Below are 26708 nucleotides of genomic sequence, written 5' to 3'. Positions count from 1 at the left end.
CAGGGCTAGGTGTGGAGGACCAGAGATAGATGGCATGATCTGTGCCCTGGTGGAGTTCAAAGTTCGGGGCGGGGGGCACAGACACATCAACAGACTATCTCATTGTAGAATGGGGAGTGCTACCAGAGGGGAGCACAGGGGGCTGTGGGACAGAGGGGGCACCTCACGCAACTGGGGAGGTTAGGGAAGGCTTTCTGGGAATGGTACCCCAAACAGCATCCCCACTCACATGCACAATTCCAGAGATTCTACTAGAAGGCTGTCAAGAGCCATGCCTTCTGGCTGCACCAGCCTCCCAGAGTCCCCTGCTGCCCGATGCAGTGTCTGCAGAGCCAAACGCATCTTCTGCCACGCCTCATCCTCATCCGGCGCTGCATCCGACCCTCCAAGACTCCTGCAGGAGCCTGCCTTCCTTGGCAGGCTCATCCAAAAAACCAACTCAAAACTCTTTTGTCAGAGCAAGCTTAGGGCGAGCCACCCAGCCCCAGGTGCCATAACCCTCCCAGAGCAACTGTGGCTCATGCCACCCCAGCTTCGCAGTGAACACCGGCAGGGTACCTCCTATTATCTCCTTTGCTCAAATGAAAGTGACCTTCTCCCAGGTGGCAAACTGGAAGCTTTGGAGAGTCCTTCTACTGCTCACTCTCAGCAAGATTCGCCAAACCCAGGGATTTGAGGGTCTGGGTGGGCCGCCTTGTAGGTCGGGGGTATACAGGGGAGAAAGAGCAGGCTTTGCTGGGTTTCCACCTCGGTGCAGGAGACCCACCAAATAGTTTTCTGGGCAGCCTGGCTGTCTGCTGCAACTGCTCCGCTGGGCAAGGAGAGGAGGGAGGCCCCGGGAGACATATGCTGGGGGCACAGCTGCTGAGGGGGCAGCGAGGGGAAGGGGTGGAGCCGCTCCCGGGGGGAGAGAGAAGAGGCTGCAGCCTTCCAGGCCCCAGCGCCCCGAGGTGGCCTATGGGTGGGTGGGGAAGCAGGTGGGCCCAGGAGAGGTAAAGGGCACAGACCTAAGCTGTAGCCTCAAGATTGGTGCGCGGTCCCAGTGTGGGTGTGCGACCAGAACGTTTCCCGGAGGCGGCGGGAGAGGGCAGGAAGCCTGGTCTCAGGAGAACCGGACGTGCCGTGCCTCGGCTTTGGACCAAAGGATCCAGACTCCACTCCCGCCTTGGGGGAGAAAGCCTCAGCCCTGGCCCAGGGGGTAAGGCTCTGGCCCCAGCCGGGGGAGAATGGTCCATCCCCAAACCCGTCCCGGCCCCGCTCCGAGGAGGTAAAAGAGCCCGAGCAGCCAGACTTGCCTCGCTCGCTCCTACCTGGGGACCGGGAGCCAGATTGGGGTCGTCCTCCTCCCTGGGGCCGTCGCGGTAGGGCTCCGCCGGCGCCTCCGGGGGCCCTGCACCCGCTCCTGCTTCCAGGCTCGGCGGCGGCGGGGGCTCCGGCGCCTGGGGCTTCTGCGGCCCCGCGGCCCGCGCCCGCTCGCGCCGGCCCGCGCCGCCACTCGGCCTGCTCCGCCTCCGAGTCATGCTGCTGCTCGCGCCGCTCCCTCGCTTCACTCGCGCCGCCGCCTCCGCCTCCGCCGCCGCAGCCGCCGCTCCCCTCGCAGGACAACAGCCAATATGGCGGCGCCCGGCTCCCCCTCTGTCGCTGCCAGCAGGTCAGAGGGCACGCGGAGTCCGCGCCGCCGCACTAGCCCCCGAGGCTGCCTGCGCCATTTTGAGTAAGGTCACCACCCGGAGTTCCGCGGAAGAGTGAACCTGATGAGGAAACGCCCTCCCCATCCTAGGATCCAAGGGATGAGACCTGCGCGAGGGGAGGGTGTGCGCTGTAGTAATCGTGCTGCACGGCCCTGGGCGCTTAATAACTGTTAAATGGATGCGTGAATTCGTAATTTCTGTAGTGCTACGCTACTTTCACAGCCATGACCTGACTCCTTGTACCTACACTGAGTGGCAGGTACAGTAGTTCCCATTTTGCAGCGGAGAAAACCGAGGCTGCAAAAGGCGAAATGGTTGCTCAACATCAGCCAGCCAGAACTCATGGGCTCGTGGACAGCCTGAGCTGAAAGGCACAAAGGGATTGTCTAGATTCGTATTTTCAGTGTATGGTACACGGGGGGTCTAGCGTTTGGTGCTTGGGACAGCGAGACTCACCGTCTCAGTCTGGTGGGGAGAGTGGACACTTAAATACACAATTACAAGTGTGATAAAGATGAGATGACTGGGGCATGTACTAGGTCAGTGTCCAAAAAAGTGGTATGTGTGCGAGAGGATTTTGAGTGGTACACAAAGGAACATTTAAAAAATGTAATGATTATGTATTTCATTGTTAAAACTGGGATATTTTCCCTCCCTTTCTTTTTTGAATATATGACATGCGTATCGTACAAATTTTTAAAAATAGTTTTGAGTGCAACTTGTGTCATGCCAGGGCCAGTGGTGTCCTGAAACCATATGGTGGTTATATGTAGAGTTGCTGTTGATCCATCAACAAGGGCAGAATTCTGACATTGGCCCAACCCAAGGGAGCAAGGACTATTTTGAGAGGAAGGGCTAAATGGAAGGCCCTGGAGCTCTCCCTAACTGCCAAATGAAAAAATAATACTTCATCTCATTACAGGGATTAGCACCGCCATCAAAGATTTGAAAGATTCAGGGTGATTCCCACTATATCAACATTACCTCTTCAGTTTGTCCAGAACAGAGGATAGATGGTATTTTTTCCCATTCATTTATTTTCTTTGTGGTAAAATTTGAGTAACATAAAACTTATTGTCTTAACCATTTCTAAGTGTACAGTTCATTGGTATTAAGTACATTCATATTGTTGTGCAACCATCACCACCATCTATCTCCAGAACACTTTTCTTCTTGTAAAACTGAAACTCTGTACTCATTAAATAACAACTCCCCATTCTCCTGTCCCTTCAGCCCTTTGCAACCACCATTCTACTTAAGAAAACCTCCCCCTTTTCCCTACACCCCAGCCTCTGGTAGCCACTATTCTACTCTCTGTTATTATGAGTTTACCTTTTTTTTTTTAATATTCCACATATAAGTGAGATCATGCAATATTTATCTTTTTGCGACTGGCTTGTTTCACTTAAAATGTCCTCTAGTTTCATCCATGTTGTTGCAAATGGCAGGATTTCCTTCTTTTTTAAAGCTGAATAATATTCATTTATATTTTATATATATATACTTTTTGTATATTCCTCATATATATTCCTATATATATTGTAGATATTTATATATTCCTTTATATACATATACACATATACAGATATCTATCCATCTATATCACATTTTCTTTATCCATTCATACATCAACAGAGAAGATCTATCTATCTATCCATCTATCTATCTGTCTATATCACATTTTCTTTATCCATTCATACATCAACAGAGAAGATAGGGCTTCCCCGGTGGCACAGTGGTTAAGAATCCACCTGCCAATGCAGGGGACACAGGTTTGAGCCCTGGTCCGGGAAGATCCCACATGCTGTGTAGCAACTAAGCCCATGCACCACAACTACTGAGCCTGTGTTCTAGTGCCCACAAGCCACAACTACTGTGCCGGCGTGCAACAACTACTGAAGCCCTCGCGCCTAGAGCCCGTGCTTCGCAGCAAGAGAAGACACTGCAATGAGAAGCCCGTGCACCGCAACAAAGAGTAGCCCGTGCTCGCCGCAACTAGAGAAAGCCTGCGTGCTGCAACGAAGACCCAATGCAGCCAAAAATAAATAAATAAAATAAATAAATTTATAAAGGCAATAGTAAAAAAACCCCAAAAAACAAAACCAGAGAAGATGGATGGTCTTAAATCATGACCGAGCATTATGATAAACTCATTCTGGTAGGCCAGTGCAATTGTTGGCCCACAATTATAGGTCTGATCAATGCTTTTTTTTTTTTTTTACGGTACGTGGGCCTCTCACTGTTGTGGCCTCTCCCGTTGCAGAGCATAGGCTTCGGACGCGCAGGCTCAGCGGCCATGGCTCACAGGCCCAGCCGCTCCGCGGCATGTGGCATCTTCCCGGACCGGGGCACGAACCCGTGTCCCCTGCATCAGCAGGCGGACTCTCAACCACTGCTCCACCAGGGAAGCCCTGATCAATGCTTTTTTAAAAAAATATATTTATTTGTTTATTTGGCTATGCCAGGTCTTAGCTGCGGCACGTGGGATCTTTGTTGCAGCATGTGGGATCTAGTTCCCTGACAAGAGATTGAACCTGGGCACCCTGCATTGGGAGCATGGAGTCTTAACCACTGGACCACCAGGGAAGACCCTAGTCAATGCTATTTATTCTATACCAAACCTCAGAAAAAGTTTGTGTTCCTCTGGCAGGGGCAGCAGTAGACCTTTACTGTCTTGCTTCAGGGGTATGTCACTCTCTGGACATACTCAGTTTATCGGAATTTTTGACCAAATCACCATTTCAGTGGATATCAGGCTAATCTACTGTGATGCTGATGACAATATCCTGAAGGACCTTGAGAACAGGAAGTAGCAGATACCCTAGATGATTTGGTAAGCATGATGTGTGTGCCAGAGAGCAGATAATAAATCCCACGAATATATAGTGGCCTATCTACTCAGTGAACTATCTAGGGTTCTGGGGTGTGTTTTGATATTCTGCACCAAATAAAGGACAAGCTGCTGAACATCACACTCCTGACCACTAAGAAAGCAGTACTGTACTTGGTGGGCTTCTTTACTTGGTTATAAAATATACCATATTTAGGTATATTATTTTTACCTATTACTGGGTCACATGAAAGCTATCAACTTTAAGGGGGACCATACAAGGAGAGAAGGTTTTCTTACTGGATCAGGCTGCAAAGTAGGTAGTTCTGCCTTTGGCCCTTATATTCAGGCATTGGCTTTTGGAGCAAAGTTGTGACCTTGTTCAGCAGTTGTTTTCCTTCTGAGAAACATCTCCTGGCTTGCTTCCCGGGTATGTGGAAATTGGATGCCTGACCATGGCATAGCAGGTGACCACGTGACCTGAGCTACCATGTTATCTGATCTACCTAGTCATAGAATTAGGGGTAGCCAGCAGTACTCCATCATGAAGAAGAAGTGACATATATGGCCTCGGTCCAGCAGGCCCTAAAAGCACAAGTAGGTTGCCTGAGCAAGTTGTTTACATTCCTCTCCTACTGATGTTCATGGTCTCCTGGAGAGTTGTTTGTGATGGGTTGACTAAGGAAGAATAATCTAAAGCCCTGTTTATAAACGGCTTTGCACATTATGTTGGCTCCAGCCGGCAATGGATTGTTGGGGTCTTCCAGTCTTCCTCCGAGAAGGCCTGAGGGACCTGGAAAAGGGAAGTGTGCCCAGAGGCCCCAAAGTAAAGATGCACTGATTCCTAGCCGTTGGATAATGGTTTAGTCTGTTGGTCAGGGACTTGGAAGGAACCAGACTGAAGGCTTAGTGACAAGAAGTTTTGAGGAAGATAAATGTGGATAGACTGCCCAGAATGGCTTCAGAGCATAGAGTTATTAGTGTGCCAGATGAACATTCACCAAAGGGTCTCACTACAGAAGAACTTCTTAAGAGCCTGGTGGGCAGCTTGACTCCTTCTGTGGCTATCAGGCAGTCTCCTTCCCTAGCCATCTCAGGACTTGCTCCGTGGGTTTATGTGAAAACTGGCCCAGTATTACGGACTGCTCCCTCCCACGGCTGGCCTACTCTTTGTGCTGAACCCAATTTGCAAGCCTCAGGGAACCAGCCTGAGCCCCCAGGTGGAGCCTTACTTTGAGGGAAACAGCCAGCTATCTCATGGCAGGGAGATTACATTGGGCTCTGTATTAGTCAGGGTTGGCTAACTGCTGTAACAACTGACCCTGACATGTCAGGGGGTTAAAACCATAATAGTTTAGTTCTTGTTCATGTCACAATTCAATGCTGGATGAAGGGGACTTTGCTTCATGCAGTCATTCAGAGGTCCACTCCCTCTCTGTCTTGTGGCTCTGCCCTCATCCAGGTTCTCTCCATTCAACGAGAGGATGGTAAAGATAGAGCGAGGGTTGCCTGGGCTGTTTTTATGAGCAATACCTAGTAATGACTATACATCACTTTCACTCACATTCTGTTGGGGAGATTTCAGCCACATGGCTCCACCTGACTGTAATCTTTCCTTCCCACTCCTTCCCCTCTCCCCAGGCAAACACTGATCTGCTTTCTGTCTCTATGAATGTTCTATATTTTCATACAGTATGCACTCTGTTTTGCCTGACTTCTTTCCCTCAGCATAATTACTTTGCAATTTATCCATTTCGTAGTGTGTATCCATAGCTCATTCCTTCTTAGTACCGAGTGGTATTCCATTGTATGGAAGTACCACAGTTTGTTTATCCATTCAATATTGATGAATAGTCATGACAGACCTTTCTCATACATTTAATTAACTTATTATACTGCTCTGAGAACTGGAAGAAAATATTTTTAAAGCATGTATGCAAGGTACTAAAATCACATCTTTTGCCACTGCTTACATTTATATATTTTTTTAATATGCTAACCTTAAAATGTGTGAGAGCAGGGCCAGCTTCATGGATGTACAACCTGCACAGCCACTCAGGGTCCCTTATTCGGAAGGGCTCTGAGCTTGGCTTAACTTTCTGCCATCACCTTCTTGAAATTCTCTCTCTCTTTTTTTTTTTTGGCCATGCTGTGCAGCATGGAGGATCGACCCTGTGCCCCCTGCAGTGGAAGCGCAGAGTCTTAACCACTGGACCGCCAGGGAAGTCCTTTGTAATTCTTTATAATGTTTGAACAAGGGGCTCACATTCTCATTTTGTACCAGGCACTCCAGTTTATGTAGCTGGTCCTGAATGAGAGGGTGTGTAGTTTTTGAAACTGTTTTTTGGGGGCATGAAGCAAAAGTTTGAAGGCCACTGGCCTTGACTGTCAAGTCTGTAAGAGCTTGGGCTTTTGAAACACAGCATCCAGGATGGTTTGCAAGTTCTCCTACCTTCCACTCTGTGATCTACCTTACTCCTACTGCAAGGCAACAGTTACAGAACTAACTGCTTGAGTGGTGAGGAGGGAAGGGGAAACTATAAGGGTGATGCAAACCACATTACCAGATCAGCATAGTGTCCCATCTGCACAGGTGTGGTTGGGCACCATGGGCCTCACACAGCTAACTGAGGGTTTTACCCTTTCCCTGGGGTTGTGTTTAAGGCCCTGGAGTCTTATCTAGTACTCAACTGTGAGTGTGTGTGTATGTGTGTGTGAGAGAGAGACAGTGAGAGTGAGTGTGTGTGTGTACAGGTGTATCTAGTTCTCAAGGTCATCCATCCACACAGGCATTCATGGAGATGTCATTTGTCCCCAGTGGCTGCTGCTGAGAACTGGCTGTTCTCACTCACATGTCTACTAGAGACCCCAGCTCTCTTCCTGCCTCATGAGAATCTTGGTGAGGTTACCTAAGGTTCTTTTTGCCTAGATGTGCCCCAGAGCCATCTCCATGCCCGGTTTTGCTGTTTCCCCAGGCAACCTTCCCCTCTATTCTTGGATTCTTTGCTTTTCCTCCGGCCTCTCTCTGTGCTCTCATCGCTTCCCTCCATCCTCCTCTTCTTTACTTCTGTGACGGGGGAGAGCCAAATCTGACTACATGTTGGATCTGTTTCTTTTACTTTAACCTTTGCTTTCCACTGCTTTTGTTCACTAAAAGGATACTGTCTATACGTAATGGCCTAATAATGCCTCGGGGAACCCTGCCCCTCTGCCTGAATGCTAAACTAAAGTGCCTTTGTTCAGGGAAGCATCCTCACCCTGTCCACCTGTGGATGGCTGCAAGTAAGAAGAAATTAACACATCCCCTCCCAGAGGCTGGCCATTCCAGGGGATATTTACAAAACGTATAGCGTTTTTACTTTACTTCCTCATCTCCTCCCCCAGCCCCACCCCACGCCCGCACCCCTACCTCGTTCTATAAAAGAAATGGGCATCCAAACCCCGATAAGATGGTTTTTTGGAGAATTTAGTTGGCCATCTTCTCAGTCTGCCGGCTTTCCGAATAAAGTTGTACTCCTTGCCTCAACACCTTGTCTCCCGATTTATTGGCCTGTCTTCTGTCATGCGGCGAGCAGAGTGAGCTTGGACTCGGTAACACTTCCATTTCTCCAGACCCCTGAAGTCCTCCTTTTGGAGTATCTGGAGGAAGCCCCAGTAGATAACACTGTCTTCTTCTTTTTTTTAAAATATGTATTTATTTATTTATTTGGTTGCACCGGGTCTTAGTTGTGGCAGGCGGGCTCCTTAGTTGCGGCTCTCCGGCTCCTTAGTTGTGACTTGCAGGCCCCTTAGTTATGGCACATGGGCTCCTTAATTGCAGCAGACAGGCTCCTTAGTTGTGGCATGCATGTGGGATCTAGCTCTCTGACCAGGGATCGAACCCGGGCCCTCTGCATTGGGAGTGTGGAGTCTTAACCACTGCACCACCAGGGAAGTCCCAATGGCACTGTCTTCTTGACTAGAGTTCTCTACATACTGGAAAATGAAGCAAAGGAGAGGCAGGTGGAGGCTGAATATTACCATATTACTGACAAAGACCAGGGCAGAGCATTTGCTCAATGTGGGCAACTGAACCCCCAGCCCCCAGTCATGGCAGTGCTAGAATGGGTGGACCTCCCTTCCAGAGCCCCTGGAGGGGTGGTGGATGTGGCAGATCCTAAGAGGAAGAAGGGCAGAACTGAGCAGAGCATGTACCATGTTCTTCCCAAGTACACAAGTACACTAATCAGATGAGTTCTCTCTCCTAAGAGCAGAAGTTTCCTGTCAGTGGAACCTCTTCACCCTGGGCCAGTTCTTCCTCCCCTCCCCTCCCCTCCCCTCCCCTCCCCCCCTCTCCCTCATGAAGTTTCTTAAAACTTTTCAGGGACTTCCCTGGTGGTGCAGTGGTTAAGAATCCTCCTGCCAATGCAGGGGACACGGGTTCGATCCCTGGTCCAGGAAGATTCCACATGCTGCGGAGCAACTAAGCCCATGCACCACAACTACTGAGCCTGAGCTCTAGAGCCCGCGAGCCACAACTACTGAGCCCGTGTGCCACAACTACTGAAGCCCGTGTGCCTAGAGCCCATGCTCCGCAACAAGAGAAGCCACCGCCATGAGAAACCCACGCACCACAACGAAGAGTATTTCCCGCTCACCGCAACTAGAGAAAAGCCTGCGCACAGAAACGAAGACCCAATGCAGTCAAATATAAATAAATTAATTAATTAAAAAAAAAACTTTTCAGCTGTGGCTGACACTTCTCTCCTTTGCCCTGAGTCCTTGTTGAAACCGAATCCAGAAATACTTAAAAAAAATCTTTTTAGGGCTTCCCTGGTGGCGCAGTGGTTGAGAGTCCGCCTGCCGATGCAGGGGACACGGGTTCGTGCCCCGGTCTGGGAGGATCCCACATGCTGTGGAGCGGCTGGGCCCGTGAGCCATGGCTGCTGAGCCTGCGCGTCCGGAGCCTGTGCTCCACAATGGGAGAGGCCACAACAGTGAGAGGCCCGCGTACCGCAAAAAAAAAGAGAAAAATCTTTTTAAAATAAAAATTTAAAACATAGACAAATGTAGACAGAATTCTATAATGAGTCCCCTTGCAGTCATCACCCAGCTTCCACAATAATCAACTCATGGCCAATCTTGATTTATCTATAAATTTTACCTTCTCCCCCCCATCCCAACTCCTGTGTTGTTTGAAACAAGTCCAACGTATCACACTGAAAAGACTCTTATTCTCTGCCCTGTCACATTCCACCCATGAGGAGCAATGAGCACAGAATGGACTAGCTGTTGGAAACGGGGTTGGAGTGAATTACTAGGGGAAAAAAAGTGGTAACATTATAAAGATATTATCCTGCCATAGTAGTTAGGCTGTTTCCATTTTCCTTGCCACAGTTGAGGTTCAAGGACTTATCATTTGTCTCTGGCAACAACCTTGTTCTTAGTTTCCTTGCTTTTCTCCCTCTGGATTACTAGTGTTTCTTCATGTGACCACCTGCATCAGAATCCCTCGGAAAACTTGTTAAAATGCAGACCCTGGGCCCCTCTCCAGCCCTGCTGAATCAGATTTTTTTATTTTATTTTATTTTATTTATTTATTTTTGGCTGTGTCGGATCTTCATTGCTGCGCACAGGCTTTCTCTAGTTGCAGCGAGCGGGGGCTACTCTTCCTTGTGGTGTGCCGGCTTCTCATTGCGGTGGCTTCTCTTGTTGCAGAGCACGGGCTCTAGGCGGGTGGGCTTCAGTAGTTGTGTCACGCGGGCTCTGTAGTTGTGACTCACGGGCTCTAGAGCACAGGTCAGTAGTTGTGGCGCACGAGCTTAGTTGCTCCGCAGCATGTGGCATCTTCCTGGAGCAGGGATCGAGCCCGTGTCCCCTGCATTGGCAGGCGGATTCTCAACTACTGTGCCATGAGGGAAGTCCCTGAATCAGACTTTTGAGTGTGGTTCCAGATGTTTTTTACAGGGAGCCCAGAATGATTCTGATGCACACTGATGTTGAGAACTGCTGTCCCAATCTAGCCTCCATGCTGTCCCCAGATAGTCTTCAAACACCAAATCTGACCATGTCACCCCCCACTTTGGACAACCAGGAGGCCCCCCAGACACACAGGATAAGTTCCAGGTTAAGGCCTGGTACTTAGGGCCCTTCAAGAGCTGGCCTTTGCGTGCAGCAGCCTCGCTCCCCACCACTCTCTCCCTTGAACCCTGGGTTTCAGCCCTATCATAAAACCTTGATGCGCTCAACACTGCATTCTCTCCCTTACCCCTCCAGGGTTTAATAAACGTGTTCTGATTATTCAAGGGCTGGGCCAGGCCAGTGTCTCTTCTTCTTGGAAGCCATCTGTGACTCATTCCTATGTACATTGTGGTAGAAAAGCTGGGGGTTCAGATAGACTCAGGTGTCCATCTAAGCTCTACCACTTTATGGCTATGTGACCTTAGGAATGTCCTCGATTGCTTTGGGTCTCAGTCTCACCATCTAGAGAATGGGGATGAAAGCAGTATCTCATGGGACTGTGAGACATAAATGGAGACCTTGGCACAGTAGGGAGGCAAAACTTAACCTCTGTCCTCTTAGAATCTCTGGCTGGTTCCAAGAATTAAATTGACATGGGACAGATTAAAAGAAGAAAATCATATAGATCTTTACATGGGAGCCCCCACAGGAAAAACAAAGATCCAGAGAAGTGGCCAGGCCTAAGTGTTTATATAGTAGGCTGGACAAAGAGAGACAGTTGTGGAAAAGTAACTAAAATACATGGAGAGGGACTTCCCTGGCGGTCAAGTGGTTAAGACTCCACACTTCCACTGCAGGGGGCAAGGGTTTGATCCCTGGTTGGGAAACTAAGATCCTGCATGCCGTGTGGCGTGGCCAAAAAAGAAAAAATGGGGAGACTAAAGATGAATTATTTTAATAAGGTCTGTTTGTGCAGATTTCTCTTGGTCTCGACTTCCCATCTCTGGTGATAAGAATCTTTCCTCCTGGTACAGAGAGAGCATCTTTCACAAATTTTGTCTCCTGTTTTCAGGAAGAAAAGCGGAGGTCAGAGTACCCTTCACATACCTGCTATTTCTTCAAGAGCCTTTAGCTCAATAATTCTTATGCCAAAGTGGCATATTTGGGATGGCATATTCTGCCACTTTTCAGCACAGTGCCTGGCACATACAGTAGGGTGTTCATAAACAAGAGCTCCCAAACAAGGCCCTGGCCAAGAGAGAGTTAAAGGCCAGAGCATCTCAGATCACTCTGCTATCTAATGGAGCCCATGCTGTCAGAATTCACCTAATACAATGATTTATCATGACAATAACTATGAGGGCATCATAACAATGAGATCATCACTGCTCATTGGCCAATATTAGCTCCATCACAGGGCACTCTGACTCCAGTTTTGTCCCCTTTGGCCCCCTGCCACCTTAGAGTGACTTTTCTAGTAAGTGTTATAATGTTGTAACCCAGGGTTTTAGTAATTTCCCATTCCAAAATAGCATTCCAGATCTGTCCTTAGACTTACACCCTTTTCCAGTTTTCCCCAAAATAGTCAAACAGAAGTAATAGGAAAAATTCTTCTATATCACTGGAAATTAGGAAGGGTCTCACGTATACCCTGAGAATATATAGTCATGGCAGAGTATGGATGGGGAGTCTGCTGGTGACACCCCACTCCCCCACTTCCCAGTCCCACTGATATCTCTTGGTTTTAAGTGGGGCCAGGAGATGAGAGCTCTAGTAGTCTGCAAAGGACGTGAACTCCAATGGACTTGGAGCCCACACCCAGGGACCCAAGTCTGTGGGCAGTGGGGATCTTGCACTGCTCACATCCAGAATGCCATTATGGGGATGGGGGCGTTCTGGACGAAGGTGAGGAGGTGGCTTCTTGAAGAGTAGTAAACTGGGGAGGTGGACTGTTTTAGCAACAAATTATACCAAAACTTAGTAGCTTAAAACAAAAATAGACATATATTCCTTAGTTTCTGGGGGTCAGGAATTTGGGAGCAGCTTAGGTGGGTGGTTCTGGCTCAGGGTCTCTCACAAAGTCAAGATGTTACTCAAGGCTGCATCATCTGAAGGCTTGGTGGGACTGGAGGATCTCTTCCCAAGGTGGCTCACTCACATGGCTATTGGCAGGAGGCCTCAGTTCCTCACCACAAGGGCCTCTCCACAGGGGGACTGGAGTGTCCTTGTGCACTGGTGGCTGGCTTCCCTCAAGTGAGAGAATCAAGAGAGCAAGGTGGAAGCATAATGCCTTTATGACTCAGCCTTAGAAGCCACATGTTGTCATTTCTGCAGCATCCTATTGGTTACATAGGTCAACACCATTCAGTGTGAGAGGGGACCACATAGGACCATGGATACCTGTAAAGAAAAATCATTAGGGACTGTCTGGGATGCTGACTACCACAGGGATGCTGTCTCAGACATACTTGTGTTGCCAAGACGTGGGGGAGGAGGAGAGGTCCCCCCACTCTCAGCATAAAATATTACACAAAATTTAGATACATTGTTCAGCTAGAAAAGAAGGAAGGGGCATTTTCAGAGCTAGGAGAAAGAGGAACACTGCAGTGAGTGAGCCTTGAAGGCCTGTGGCCAATGATGAGTGAATAAACCTTAGGGGTTGGGGTTCTCTGGCTCTAGGCAAGTCAGTGCACAGCAACCTTGACCTACAGGACATCATGTTGGTCTACTGCATGGATGATATCATGCTGACAGGAACAGCTTGGATTCCCCCTCATCAAAAAAAAAAAAAGTTACATGTCTTTTAATATTCCTATTAATTGGCTTGGGGCCCTACTCACATTCCCAAGGATGTCCTCCTTCCTGTGGTAGGTCTGCAACTCAGTTGCCCTGGCTAGTTTGGCGTGCAGATGTTTATTGGATAGGACCCCAGAAAGCTTGGGGCATCTCCAGAAGCACCCCATTTTCTCTGGCTACTGTTGCTGCCAAGCCCCACTCTGTAGCCAGAGGTCCAGCAGGGGTGGGGTACCCTGTTCTGGTGCAGCTGGAGTGTCCTTAGGAAGCTGGGGTTCTGCTCCCATCCGTCTGCCAGTTACCACTTCTGCCACCATCAGTGGCTCCAGGAGAGAGAAAGTGATGGAAGGTTCAGGTTCTGGCTCACCCTGGCCATCTTCTCGAAGAAAGAAGCAGTTCTGCTGCTTTAGAGCCTCCAGAGACTCTCTGATGTTGGGCTGGACCACACTGGTAGCCTTAAATTTGGGAGGAGACTTCCTTTCCTCTATTCCAAAGCCTACCCTCATTTCCTATCCCAGAAGAGGGACATCACTTGGGGAGATGGGAGGAAACTAACCTGGCTATTTTCTCCTCTGCAGGTAAACCTTCGCAGTTAGTTACATGGGTGATGACCTCCCTCCAAAAGTCCTTTCTTGGAGGTCACCTTGTGGTAGAGATGTCTTGTACTTCTAGCCTGGTCCTCCAGGGCTGAAGATTTCCGCATACAAAATACCCCTTCACAGAGCTTGTGCATGGGATCAGTAGTTGTGCCTCGCGGGCTGTAGGGCGCAGTCTCAGTAGTTGTAGCGCACGGGCTTAGTTGCTCCACGGCATGTGGGATCTTCCCAGCCCAGAGCTCCAACCCGTGTCCCCTGCATTGGCAGGCGGATTCTTAACCACTGCGCCACCAGGAAAGTCCCAATGACCTAATGATTTTAAAGACAGAGAAATAGAATTTGAGTTACTTCATTTCTGTCATTCTACATGTGACCACATTTATTTCTGTTTAACATGTAAAACAGTGAGAGAGGAAAAAATGCAAACTGTGAGGTGTAATAATCTTGTTAGATTTTCGTTCATATATGAAGTATTTTATTAAGTTTGACCCATATCATTACAATTGATAGTTGTTTTAAATTGTTAATTTTTTTACTAAAAAATGAATCAAGAAGATAAAATATTTCATCAGTGGTATGATTTAGTAGTTGCCTCAAACCTTTTGTAGATGTTTTTATTTATTTAATATTTAAAATTGTGGCAAAATATAAATAACACAATTTACCATTTAGACCACTTTAAAGTGTACAGTTCAGTGGCATAAAGTACGTTCATAGTGTTGTGCAACCATCACCATTATCCATCTCCAGAACTCTGTTCATCTTGCAAAACTGAAACTCTGTACTCACTAAACAATAACCTCCCCCTTCCCTCTCCCCCTAGCCATTGGGAACCACCATTCTACTTTCTGTCTCTATGAATTTGACTGCTATAAGTGGAATTGTACAACACAGATTTTGGGTTTGTTCAAATTCATGTATCAGTTAATTTACTAACTAGTCATAGTAATAACTAGACATTTATTTACATATGATATTACTAAATCAGACTACAAGAAAGAGGAAAACCGCCCCTGACATCTAGGGCTGGCCTGGCACTCACAAGTAGGCCTTGGTGTTCTGTTGAACATGACCAATTTCATAGGACCTCAACATCAGATGAGGTCACTATGTGACTGTGATGGATCAAGAAACAGGATTCCACTCAATAATCAGGTCTAACCACAGACAAAAACTTGACCATTGTCCCAACCTCCCAGAATGACCAGGCATCCTCTGGTCCTGGCACGTACGAGGGCTGCTTCTTTACCAATCACACCTTTAGCCTTCATTCATTCCTCCTGCCTTACAGATTGGATTTATTATACATCCTCTGGTCGTAAAATTACCCCCACTTCTTGACAGCATCCAATCCAGAGGAAAACCCACTGCCTTGAGCCCTCCTCCAAAATGCCTACAGGAGCCCTAATCCCATAACAAATTCTTTCCAACACCCTCTTGCTGAGTTGCCTCAGGGTTCCCCTGTGATGTGCATCCAACTTTGCTGAAATGAAAAACAAACCCCACTTGTTCAGTTGCGGGTGAGCTCTTGCTGGTCTTTGGCTGGAGGATGTTGACAGAATTGGAGGTTCACCAAGATTCAGCAGAAGCCCTCCCAACCTTGGACCAGGACCCTTGAATCAGTAATACTGTGTGCATCTGATACTCCTCCCAGTCTCTACCTATTTGAGGTGTCCATGGTCAGGAGACAAGCTCATGCTGAACTGAGATCTGATGTTTTGTTGAAATCCCTCAGCACTGAGTTTCTTTTTTTTTTTTTCCAGGAATAAGGCCTCTTGAGGTTGTTTTGGTTACTTGTTTCTAGCCTTCTAACACTTGTTCTATGGTCTATCTGCCTGCCCAGTGTCTTGAGCATTTTTTTATAAGATGAAAACTGTGTTTTTTTAATTGAGATGTAATTGACATATAACATCGTATTTGTTTTTTTTTAATATTTATTTATTTGGTTGCACCAGGTCTTAGTTGCGGCAGGCGGGCTCCTTAGTTGTGGCTTGCTGGCTCCTTAGTTTTAGCATGTGGGCTCCTTAGTTGTGGCATGTGAGCTCTTAGTTGCGGCATGCATGTGGGATCTAGTTCCCTGACCAGAGATTGAACCCGGGCTCCCTGCACTGGGAGCGTGGAGTCTTATCCACTGTGCCACCAGGGAAGTCCCAACATTGTATTAGTTTTAGGTGTACAACATAATGATTTGAAATATGTATATATTGAGAAATGATCATCACACACCAGGATAAATTTAATAAACATCCATCACCACATATAGTTACATAATGTTTTTCTTGTGAAGAGAACTTTAAGATCTACTCTTTTGGCAACTTTCAAATATACAATACAGTATTATTAACTATAGTCCTCATTGTTGTACATTACATCCCCAGAGCTTATTTATCTTGTAACAGGAAGTTTATGCCCTTTTACCACCTTCACTCATTTTGCCACTCCTATCCTGCCGCCTCTGGCAGCCACGAATCTGTTCTCTGTATTTATGAGTTTGTTTGTTTGTTTAGAATCCACATGTAAATGAGATAATATGGTATTTGTCTTCTCTGACTTATTTCACTTAGCATAATGTCCCCTAGGTCCACCCATGTTGTCACTATTGGCAGGATCTCCTTCTTTTTTATGGCTGAAAAATGCTCCTCTGTGTGTGTGTGTGTGTGCATGTGTGTGTGTGTGTGTGTGTGTGTTTGTTACCATGTCCTGGATTTACTGTAAATAATGCTGCAATAAACATGGGGGGTGCAGATATCTTTTTAAGATAGTGATCTTGTTTGCTTCGGATGAATACCTAGAAGTGGGATTGCTGGATCATATGGTAATTCTATTTTTAATTTTCTGAGGAACCTCCATGATGTTTTCTGTAGTGGGTGCACCAACTTACATTCCCACCAACAATGCACAAGGGTTTCCTTTTCTCCACATCCTCTCCAGCATTTGCTGCTTCTTGAGAATGAAAATTCTATGGGAGAGATGGGCATAACCCTGATAAGTTCATTCTCTAGTTGGACATTCTTTGTCTTGGGTCATCATTTCAAAACCTTGTAAAGATTTCCTCCTTGATCTTGTCCTTGTATCCCTGAGAACTATTTTGTTTAGCTTAGTTTGCCTAGAATTAGGAGGTTGTATCTGGCTCTGATGGGTGCTGATTGATTGGCCTTTGGCCAAGCTTCAGAGAAATAAAGTTACACATGAACCATCCTTATGGACCATTCGGTTCCATGGGCTCTTTTAAAAAAGGACTTCTTCCTGGTCGAACACTTACCTGCTGCATGCTTTCTAACCACAACACCACCAACTTGTACTTAGTTTTCTGACTGCTCCAATTTCACCAGTGACAATTTGGAATTGCAGTAGCCACTTTGGGGGGCTTTTAAAAAATTTTTAATTTTATTTATTTATTTATTGCGGTACGCGGGCCTCTCACTGTTGTGGCCTCTCCCGTTGCGGAGCACAGGCTCCGGACGCGCAGGCTCAGCTGCCATGGCTCACGGGCCCAGCCGCTCCGTGGCATGTGGGATCTTCCCGGACCGGGGCACGAACCTGTGCCGCCTGCATCGGCAGGCGGACTCTCAACCACTGTGCCATCAGGGAAGCCCACTTTGGGGGGCTTTTGACATTGAAAAGATTGTTCATTTAAGAGACACCTTCAAGCAAAAAACAAACTCTCATGAAGAGATTGTCTTGTTTGTTGAAAAGAGAGATCATTTTATTTAATGTAGGATGAACTCCATGCCTCCATTTCCATACCTCGGGGATTAGTAAATGTGGGCTTTCTAATTGTAAGGCTTGAGAAATTTGTCAAAGGCCCAAGTTACTCTCTAAACCAGCTGTAATGTGGTTTCTTCTGTTTTTCTGTTTCTAAAGTTCTTCCCTTCCCTTGCAGAGGAAACATAAGTAGTCTTTTAAAATAACAATTTCAGATTGGTCTAAAGCCAGCTGCTTCTCACTTTTTCTGTTCCTCTCTCTTATGCTCTCAGTAAACTTAAAGATTACCATTAAAATGGAAAACAAAACAAGACATTCGGTTGTTATGTGCACACTCTAGAACTATCTAGTCCAAATAAATAGTAAAAGTTGTCTAAAACAAAATTATTCAACTGTGTTTTTTATGTGTGTAGACACTCGAAAGTCTATGTGCATAATAGCCTTTGTTAAAAGACAAGAAGAAGCTTTAATTCCAAGATAAAAGAGCTTTGGGCATGGTTGAGAGTCTTGGAAAAGTAGTTTACCATATAAAAATAATGTCAACACAATATTCTGGTTTGTACATGACCAGGGTTAAATTTCTCATGATTTAAACTTTCTAAATTTCCTGATTCATTTTATGAGGTACGTAAGTTACCACTGTTTCCATAACCTGTTTAAAATGAAAGATATGTATATAGTTTTATGTCACTAAATGAAATTATAATGTTGGATGTCTTTTTTTATTGTGGTAAAATATACATAACATAAAATTTTACCACTGTAACCATTTTTAAGTGTACAGTTTCGTGGTACTTAGTACATTCACATTGTTGTGCAATCATCACCACCATCCATCTCCAGAACTTTTCTTCATCCCAAACTGAAACTCTGTACCCATTAAACACTAACTCATCATTCTCCCCTTCCCCCAGCCCCTGGGAATCATTGTCCTACCTTCTGTCTCTATGAATTTGGCTATTCTAGGTACCTCATGTAAGTGGAATTATACAATATTTGTCCTTTTGTGTCTGGCTTATTTCACTGAGCATAATGTCCTCAAGGTTCATCCATGTTGCAGTGAATGTCAGAATTTTCTTGTTTTTGAGGCTGAATAATATTCCATTGTATGTATATGCTACAGTTTGTATATTCATTCATCCACTGATGGACATTTGGGTTTTTTCCACCTTTTGGCTATTGTGAGTAATGCTGCTATGAACATTGGTGTACAAATATCTGCTCAAGTCCCTGCTTTCATTTCTTTTGTGTATATACCCAGAAGCAGAATTGTTGGGTCATAACGGTAATTCTACATTTAATTTTTTGAAGAACTGCCATACCATTTTCCACAGCAGTTGCATACATTCCCACCAGCAAAGCACAATAGTTCCAATTTCTCCGCTTATTGGCCATTTGTATATCTTCTTTGGAGAAATGTATATTCAAGTTCTTTGTATATTTAAAAATCAGGTTGTTTGTTTTTTTGTCATTGATTTGTAGGAGTTCCTTATATATTCTGGATGTTAATCCATTATCAGATATATATAATTTTAAAATATTTTCTCCCATTCCATGACTTGCCTCTTTACTCTGTTGATTTTGTCTATTGATGAAAAAAAATTTTTTAATTTTCAAGTAGTTCTATTTATATAGTTTTTCCTTTGTTGACTGTGCTTTTGGTGTCACATCAAGAAATCATTGCCAAATCCAAAGTTGTGAAGCTTTTCCCCAATGTTTTGTTCTAAGAGTTTTATGGTTTTAGCTCTTATATTTAGGTCTTCGATCCACTAAAAAATAATTAGCTTCGTTAATTTACGTTATTAAAATTTTACTTTATTTAGTTTTTAGTCATGATAAAAAAAACATAAAATTTACCATCTTAATGATTTTTTAAAATATATCATTTTATTTTATTTTTTATTTTTTTGGCCATGACGTGCAGCTGTGAGATCTTAGTTCCCCCACCAGGAATTGAACCCACGCCTTCAGCAGTGAAAGCGTGGAGTCCTAACCATGGGACTGCCAGGGAATTCCCCATCTTAATGATTTTTTTTAAAAAGATTTATTTATTTAATTTATTAGTTTTGGCTGCGTCAGGACTTAGTTGCAGCTCATGGGCATTTCGTTTTGGTGCGCGGGCTTCTCTTTAGTTGTGGCGTGTGGGTTTTCTCTCCCCTAGTTGTGGCACGCAGGCTCCAGGGCATGTGGACTCTGTAGTTTGTGGCCCGCAGGCTTTCTAGTTGAGGCGCACAAGCTCAGTAGTCGTGGCACGTGGGCTTCGCTGCCCAGCGGCATGTGGGATCTTAGTTCCCTGACCAGGGATCGAAGCTGCGTCCCCTGCATTGTAAGGCAGATTCTTTACCACTGGACCACCAGGGAAGTCCCTCTTGATGATTTTTAAGTGTACTGTTTAGTAGTGTGAAGTACAGTGTATTCACATTGCTGTGCAACTGATCTCTAGAATTTTTCATCTTGCAAAACTGAAGCGCTATACCCATTAAACAGTAACTCCCCATTTTCTCCTCCCCACCAGCCCCTGGCAACTACCATTCTACTTTCTGCGCCTATGAATTTGACTACTCTAGATATCTCACACAAGTGGCATCACACAGTATTTGTCTTTTTGCAACTGGCTTACTTCACTTAGCACAATGTCTTTAAGCTTCACCCATGTTGTAAGCATGTGATATGATTTCCTTCCTTTTTTAAGGCTGAATAATATTCCATGGTATGTATACATTGTATTTTATTTATCCATCCATTCAATGAACACTTGTGTTGCTTCCACCCCTTGGCTATAGTGAATAACGCTGCTATTTTGAACATGGGTATGCAAATATCTCTTTGAGATTCTGCTTTCAATTATTTTTAATATACAGCAGTAGGATGGCCAAATCAATATGGTAATTCTATTTTTAGTTTTTGAGGAGCTGCCATACCATTTTCCATAGTGTTGTGCTGTTTTACATTCCCACCAACAATGCACAAGAGTTCTAATTTCTCCACATCCTTGTCAACACTTGTTTTCTGTTTTGTTTTGATTGTAGCCATTCCAGTGGGTGTGAGATGATGTCTCATTATGGGTTTTTTTCCTTTTAAACAGACTTTATTTTTTAGAGGAGTTTTAGGTTCACACCAAAATTGAGCAGAAAATGCACTGAGTTCCTGTAAACCCTCTGTCCCCACACAGAGCAGCCTCATCCACTTTCAACATTCTGCACCAAAGTGGTACATTTGTGACAATCGATGAATCTTACATAATTATCACCCAAAGTCTATAGTTTCATTAGTGTTCATTCTTGGTGTTGTACATTGTATGGGTTTTGATAAATGTAGAATGACATGTATCTATCATTATATTATCATACAGAATAATTTCACTGCCCTGAATATCCTCTATGCTCAGCCTATTCATCCCTCCTACCCTCCCCTCCTAACCCCTGTAGCCACTAACCTTTTTACTGTTTCCATAGTTTTGCCTTTTTTAGAATGTCATATAGTTGGAATTGGAGAGCAGATTAGGCCACCCCAAGAAATCATCCTTATTGTCAGGGATAGGGAATTCAAGGCTGAGAAGGCTCTATAAACAAATTTTGTTTCTTTTCATTAATTTGCTACCCCAAGTCCAAACCCCCTTGTTTTGTCAGATCTTCACAAGTAATTGTTTCTTTGTCTAAAAGGTTAAGAAGCAACCTGCTTTGGTAACTTCTCTGAGTCTCACATTCCTTCAAGCACTCATATGTACAAATTAAATTTTTCTCCTGTTAATGTCTTACGTCTAATTATTAAACCAGCCACGAAACCTAGAAGGGAAGAAAGGAAAAGTTTTCCTCCCCTAAAGAATAATACAGTATGCAGCCTTTTAAGATTGGCTTCTTTCACTTAGTAATACACTTTTAGAAAAAAAATTTTATTTATTTATTTTGGTTGCTCTGGGTCTTAGTTGCGGCATGCGGGATCTTCGTTGCGGCATGCACATGGGATCTAGTTCCCCAACCAGGGATTGAACCCAGGCCCTCTGCATTGGGAGCGCGGAGTCTTACCCACTGGACCACCAGGGAAGTCTCTTAGTAATATACTTTTAAGGATCTTCCATGTCTTTTCACGGCTTGATAGTTCTTTTTTTTAGTGCTGAATAATATTCCATAGTTTAGATATACCGCAGTTTTTTTAATTCATTCACCTACTGAAGGACATCTTGATTGCTTCCAAGTTTTGGTAATTATGAATAAGTCTGCTATAAACATTCATGTGCATGTTTTTGTGTGGACATAAGTTTTCAACTCATTTGTGTAAATATTAAAGAGCATGATTGCTGAATTATATGCTAAGAGTATGTTTAGTTTCATAAGAAGCTGCCAGTCTTCCAAAGTGACTGCATCATTTTGAATTTTCACCACCAATGAATGAGAACTCCTGTTGCTCTACATCCTCACCAGCATTTGGTGTTGTCAGTGTTCTGGATTTTGGCCAATCTAATAGGTGTGTAGTGGTATCTCATTGTTGCTTTAATTTGCATTTCCCTATGACATGATGTGGAACATCTTTTCATATGTGTGTTTACCATCTGTATATCTTTGGCAAATTGTCTATTCAGGTCTTTGGCCCATTTTTAAGTTGGATTGTTAGTTTTCTGTTGTTGACTTTTAAGAATTCTTTGTATATTTTGGATAACAATCCTTTATCAATATGTCTTTTGCAAATATTCTCTCCCTGTCTGTGGCCTGTCTTTCCATTCTGACAGTGTCTTTTGCAGAGCAGAGGTTTTTAATATTAATTAAAATGAAATTATTATCTATTATTTATTTCATGGATCATGACTTTAGTGTTGTTTCTTATAAGTCATTGCCATATCCAAGGTCATCTAGTTTGTCTCCTGTGTTACCCTCTAGGAGTTTTATAGCTTTGTTGTTTTACATTTAGGTCTGTGATCCATTTTGAGTAAATTTTTTTTTTTTTTTTTTTTTTTTTGCAGTACGCGGGCCTCTCACTGTTGTGGCCTCTCCCATTGTGGAGCACAGGCTCCGGACGCTCAGGCTCAGCGGCCATGGCTCATGGGCCCAGCCGTTCCACGGCATGTGGGATCTTCCCGGACCAGGGCACGAACCCGTGCCCCCTGCATCGGCAGGCGGACTCTCAACCACTGCACCACCAGGGAAGCCCCCCCCATTTTGAGTAAATTTTTGTGGAGGGTGTAAAGTCTGTGTCTAGATTCTTTTTTTTAAAATTTAATTTTACTTTTGGTTGCGTTGGGTCTTCGTTGCTGTGTGCAGACTTTCTCTAGTTGCAGCAAGCGGGGGTTACTCTTCGTTGCAGTGCATGGGCTTCTCATTGTGGTGGCTTCTCTTGTTGTGGAGCATGGGTCCTAGGTGCATGGGCTTCAGTTGTTGTGGCGCATGGGCTCAGTAGTTGTGGCTCACAGGGTCTAGAGCACAGACTCAGTAGTTGTGGCGCACGGGCTTAGTTTCTCCGCAGCATGTGGGATCTTCCTGGACCAGGTATCGAACCTGTGTATCCTGCACTGGCAGGTGGATTCTTAACCACTGCACCACCAAGGAAGTCCCTAGATTCATTTATTTTGCATATGATGTCCAGCTGTTCCAGCACCATTTGTTGAAAAGACTCTTTTCTCCATTGTATTGTCTTTGCTCCTTTGTCAAAGATCAGTTGACTACATTTATGTGGGTCTATTTCTGGGCTTTCTACTCTCTTCCATTACTCTATTTGTCTATTCTTCCACCAATACCACACTGTCTTGATGACTGTAGCTTTGTAGTAAATCTTGAAGTTGGGTAGTGTCAATCCTCTAACTTTATTCTCTTCCTTCAATATTGTGTTGGCTATTTTTCTTCCAGTTACTTCATTTTTACTAGTTCACATTTTCAGCAGACAAATCAAGGTGCAAACAGGGTCTTTTACCCTTCCATAGAAACTTTAGAATCAGTTTATTAAAGTCCATAAATTAATTTGTTGGGATTTTTATTGGGATTGTGTTGAATCACAATCCAGTTTGGAAGAACTGACATTGTGACAGTATTGTGTCTTCCTACCCATGAATATGGAATATCTTTCCATTTATTTAGTTCTTCTTTGATTTCTTTCATCAGAGTTTTGTAGATTTTTCTCATATAAATCTCGTACATATTTTGTTAGATTCATACCTATTTCATTTTTGGGGGTGCTAATGTAAATGATACTAGATTTTTTCTTTTCTTTTTATCGAACTATAGTTGATTTACAATGTTGTGTTAATTTCTGCTGTATGGCAAAGTGATTCAGTTACACATATAAATACATTCTTTTTTATATTCTTTTTCATTATGGTTTATCACAGGATATTGAATATAGTGCCCTGTGCTATAAAGTAAGACGTTGTTGTTTATCCATTCTATAAATACTAGTTTGTAGCTGCTAACCTGGAACTTCCACTCCCTCCCTCCCCCACACCCCTCTCCCCTTGGCAACCACGAGTCTATTCTCTATGTCTGTGAATCTGTTTCTGTTTCATAGATAAGTTTATTTGTGCCATATTTTAGATTCCACGATGATATTATATTTTTAATTTCAAATTCCACTTTTTCATTGTAAGAAAACAGTTGACTTTTGAATATCCATCTTGTGTCCTGCAAACTTGTATCTTGCAACCAGGATCACTTATTAGTTCCAGGAGTTTTTTGTTGTTGTTGTTGATTCTTTCAGATTTTCTACATAGATGATCAAAGTTTGTTTGATCATGGGGGAGCCAACCTTGGAGAGCTGAGCGTGAGGCAGGGTGCTGGGCTGGTGGGCTGGCCCCGGGCTCCCTGGCTCAGGCTCCTGACCCCACTTCCACACGGAGGCATTTCTCAGGACAACTGGCACAAGCGCAGCAAGACTGGGGGCAAGAGAAAGCCCTACCACAAGAAGTGGAAGTATGAGCTGGGACACCCTGTTGCCAACACCAGGAGTGGCCCCCGCCGCATACACACAGTCTGTGTGTGAGGAGGTGACAAGAAGTACTGGGCCTTGAGGCTGGACGTTGGGAACTTCTGCTGGGGCTCAGAGTGTTGTACACGCAAGACAAGGATCATTGATGTTGTCTATAATGCATCCAACAATGAACTGGTCCACACTAAGACCCTGGTGAAGAACTGCATCGTGCTCATTGACAGCACACGTACCAACAGTGGTACGAGTCTCACTATACACTGCCCCTGGGCTGCAAGAAGGGGGCCAGGCTGACTCCTGAAGAGGAAGTGATTTTAAACAAAAAACGTTCAAAAAAGAAATTCAGAAGAAATATGATGAAAGGAAAAAGAATGCCCAAATCAGCAGTCTTCTAGAGGAGCAGTTCCAGCAGGGCAAGTTTCTTGCATGCATTGCTTCAAGATCAGGACAGTGTGGCAGAGCAGATGGTTATGTTTTAGAGGGAAAGGAGCTGGAGTTCTATCTGAGGAAAATCAAGGCCCGGAAAGGCAAATAAATCCTCTTCCCTCCTATCTTAGCTCATGTAATAAAGGTGTTTATTGTTCTAAAAAAAACCCCAAAACTGTTTGATCACAGAAAGTTTTATTTCTTCCTTCTCAATCTGAATATTTTTATTTCCTTTTCTTGTCTTATCATATTAGCTAGGCTTTCAGTATGATGTTGAAAAACAGCGGTGAGAGGGGACATCCTTGCCTCATTTCTGATCTTAACAGGAAATCTTCGAGTTTCTCACCACTAGGTATGATGTTAGCTGTAGGGTTTTTTGTAGATCGTCTTTATCAAGATGAGAAATTTCCTCTCTATTCTAGTTTGCTGAGAGTTTTTTTAAAAAATAAATTTATTTATTTATTTTTGGCTGCGTTGGGTCTTTGTTGCTGTGCGTGGGCTTTCTCTAGTTGGGATGAGTGGGGGCTACTCTTCTTTGCAATGCACGGGCTTCTCATTGCGGTGGCTTCTCTTGTTGCAGAGCATGGGCTCTAGGCACGTGGGCTCTGTGGTTGTGGTGCACAGGCTTAGTTGCTCTACGGCATGTGGGATCTTCCCGGACCAGGGCTCGTACCCATGTCCCCTGCATTGGCAAGCAGATTCTTAACCACTGGGTCACCAGGGAAGCCCATCAAACATTTATTTATTTTTTTTATTTTTTTATTTTTTCGGTACGCGGGCCTCTCACTGTTGTGGCCTCTCCCATTGCGGAGCACAGGCTCCGGATGCGCAGGCTCAGCGGCCACGGCTCATGGGCCCAGCCGCTCCGCGGCATGTGGGATCTTCCTGGACTGGGGCACGAACCCGCGTCCCCTGCATCGGCAGGCAGACTCTCAACCACCGCGCCACCAGGGAAGCCCCCAAACATTTATTAATAGTTCTAAACCTTTTGTTTCTCTGTAAAAGGAAGCCAGTGTTCAGTAATTAATGTTTCAGTATCTTATTTTATTTGGAAACGACCTAGTTATTTAATAAACTTCCATCATTTAACTTAATTTAGCACAACTCTAAATTTTCATGTTGTTGAATATCTGGAGAGAATTTTTTTTTTTTAGCTTCAACCCCATGTGGCATGAAGGATCTTAGTTCCCAGACCAGGGATCGAGCCTGTGACCACTGCAGTGGAAGTGTGAAGTCTTAACCACTGGACCACCAGGGAAGTCCCTGGAGAGATTATTTTTAGATGGACATTCCTAAAACATAATTATTCCTAAAAAGTTCACCCAAAACTCTTATCTCATTTGCATTTTCTTTCCTTAAAAGTTTCCTCACATTGAGTTTCTCCAGCAGTCAGCCACAAAGGGCTTATGGACTGATGAGATCCTGATCTCCTTAGCTCTCACCCATGGCGAAGTCGAGCCTGAGGCAGCCAGAACCCCTGGGCCACTGGTCTTCAGTAGCAAGCATCCTCATCCATTTACCCCAGGGTGCTGAAAACTATTTCATTTTCTACACATGCAGTGAGTGAAAATGGCTGAAAAGTGGTGAGAAGAGCTAGTTTCTCCATTTCCCTGGCCCTGAACCAGATGGCGGAGTAGAAGGACGTGCTGTCACTCCCTCTTGTGAGAACACCAGAATCACAACTAGCTGCTGGACAATCATCGACAGGAAGACACTGGAACTCACCAAAAAAGATACCCCACATCCAAAGACAAAGGAGAAGCCACAATGAGATGGTAGGAGGGGCACAATCACAGTGAAATCAAATCCCATAACTGC

At 44.8% G+C, this 26708-nt stretch overlaps 1 protein-coding gene and 1 pseudogene across 2 annotated transcripts in view; one reads left to right on the top strand and one right to left on the bottom strand.

Moving 5' to 3' along the window:
• FAM193B (family with sequence similarity 193 member B) overlaps positions 1–1607 on the bottom strand; it is a 34614-nt gene extending 33007 nt beyond the window's left edge. The window contains exon 1 of one of the 2 annotated variants that reach the window (XM_060008278.1): positions 1311–1607. In XM_060008278.1, the coding sequence (XP_059864261.1) occupies positions 1311–1520 (210 nt within the window). In that variant the 5' untranslated portion in view covers positions 1521–1607. Of the gene's footprint in view, positions 1–229 lie in introns of both variants that reach the window. The other variant, XM_060008283.1, reaches the window with a different exon arrangement.
• Positions 1519–24999, top strand: LOC132422358 (small ribosomal subunit protein eS8-like; annotated as a pseudogene).
• Positions 25000–26708: the final 1709 nt, after the last annotated feature.

This window comes from Delphinus delphis, chromosome 3 (assembly GCF_949987515.2).
Source record: "Delphinus delphis chromosome 3, mDelDel1.2, whole genome shotgun sequence".
Classification (NCBI taxonomy): Eukaryota; Metazoa; Chordata; class Mammalia; order Artiodactyla; family Delphinidae; genus Delphinus; species Delphinus delphis.
Note: the sequence above shows the minus strand (reverse complement) of the source record. Positions and strands in the feature narration are given on the sequence as shown.